This window comes from Amphimedon queenslandica, unplaced genomic scaffold (genome assembly GCF_000090795.2).
Source record: "Amphimedon queenslandica unplaced genomic scaffold, v1.1 AMPQUscaffold_13229, whole genome shotgun sequence".
NCBI classification, from domain to species: Eukaryota; Metazoa; Porifera; class Demospongiae; order Haplosclerida; family Niphatidae; genus Amphimedon; species Amphimedon queenslandica.
The window spans coordinates 22,219-23,723 of record NW_003546535.1 but is presented as its reverse complement, the minus strand read 5'-3'; the positions used below and the strand labels follow the sequence as shown (position 1 = coordinate 23,723).

General features: G+C 40.5%; 1 protein-coding gene and 1 long non-coding RNA gene across 2 annotated transcripts in view; one reads left to right on the top strand and one right to left on the bottom strand.

Moving 5' to 3' along the window:
* LOC109584224 (uncharacterized) lies at positions 1–397 on the bottom strand. The gene is made up of 2 exons (XR_002185913.1): positions 307–397; positions 1–211 (listed from the first exon to the last, which is right to left on the bottom strand). It is a non-coding gene; the product is annotated as an uncharacterized LOC109584224 (long non-coding RNA).
* A 63-nt stretch (positions 398–460) lies between these two features.
* Positions 461–1,505, top strand: part of LOC100634864 (putative cystathionine gamma-lyase 2) — a 15,439-nt gene continuing 14,394 nt past the window's right edge. The window contains 3 exon segments of the mRNA XM_019999876.1: positions 461–610; positions 679–763; positions 1,031–1,239. Of these exon segments, the coding sequence (XP_019855435.1) occupies positions 479–610; positions 679–763; positions 1,031–1,239 (426 nt within the window). The 5' untranslated portion in view covers positions 461–478.

Here is a 1,505-nt window from a genome sequence, read left to right as displayed (position 1 = left end):
GAAATGAATAATGATCAACAGTAAAAATAATAGTAATAAATATAAATAAATAAAAATAAATCAACAATCAAGGAAAATGAGAATTAAGATAACAATGACAGCAAATAAAATTAGAAATAAAAATGAGAGAGTTAAAGTGGACTTAGAAGAAAGATCATGGGAGTAGAGCGGCCTTGTTCCCAGCATTAGTCAAGGGGGATTCATGGCTTCCCTAAATTTTAACAATAAAAGAGTATAAATTTTAACAATAAAAGAGTATAATCATTTAATTGCACAGTTACTCAGTAGCTTGTTCTATGTCCTTACTAGCTCCATATCAGTCCTTATTCCATGAAAATAGGTGAAGCCCCAGTCCGGGGCAGCCCGGTTTTACCCAGCCATTTCCCGTGCCCGAGGCTCCGAGCCCTCCCGAGCCCGGTTTTACCAACCCCCCCCCCCCACTAGAGCTAAAGCCACTCCTTCATTGTTTTAATACAAAATGTCTACTTGGCCTCATTTTGGTACCAATGCTATACACGTTGGACAGGACCCAGAACAATGGAACTGTAAAGCAATAGTACCGCCAATATTCACCTGCACCACTTATAAACAAGATGAACCAGGAAAACCAGTAAGAAGATAAACTGATGAGTAACTAATTAACAATGTATGTCACCTTCTCTTTCTCTCTCTCTCCAGCCCATGCATGATTACATTAGGGATGGTAATCCAACTAGAACTGCATTAGAGAAGTCACTGGCAGCTTGTGAAGGAGCACAATATGGTATGAATTAACTTATACAATTATAAATCACTGATTTAAATTGATTCATTTTAATTTGCAAAGTTTTATATACTTTAGCAACTTATAAAGTTTTGATTTATTTGTCCTCATTAAAAACTATCAATGTCTTTCAAGTATTGTTCATAAAACATAATTAATTCTCTTTATATCTTATCTTAATCACCTTTTTCATTCTTTCCCTTCATAATTGTTCTCTAAATATATCTCCTTCTTTCTTCCCCCCTCTCTCTCTCCTCTACTCTATAGCTCATACATTCAGTTCTGGTATGTCAGCAGTATCAACAGTGATGCAGGCTTTACTAAAATCAGGAGACCACATTGTATCAGTTAATGATGTGTATGGAGGAGTGAACAGGTTCTTTAGGAAAATAGCCAGTAACTTCAATATCAGTGTCACACTGGTTGATGCTACTGATACTAGTAATGTACTGAATGCTATTAAGGATAATACTAAGGTGAGAGATGGGGGAGAGAAAGGGGGAAAAGAGGGAGGGAGAGAGGGAGAGAGGGAGGGAGAGAGAGAGAGATGGGGGGAGGGAGGGAGGGAGGGAGAGGGAGGGAGGGAGGGAGAGGGAGGGAGGGAGGGGAGAGAGAGGGAGGGAAGGAGGGAGGGAGAGAGAGAGAGAGAGGGAGGGAGAGAGAGAGGGAGAGAGAGAGAGAGAGGGAGGGAGAGAGAGAGAGAGAGGGAGGGAAAGAGAGAGAGAGAGGGAGGGAGAGAGAG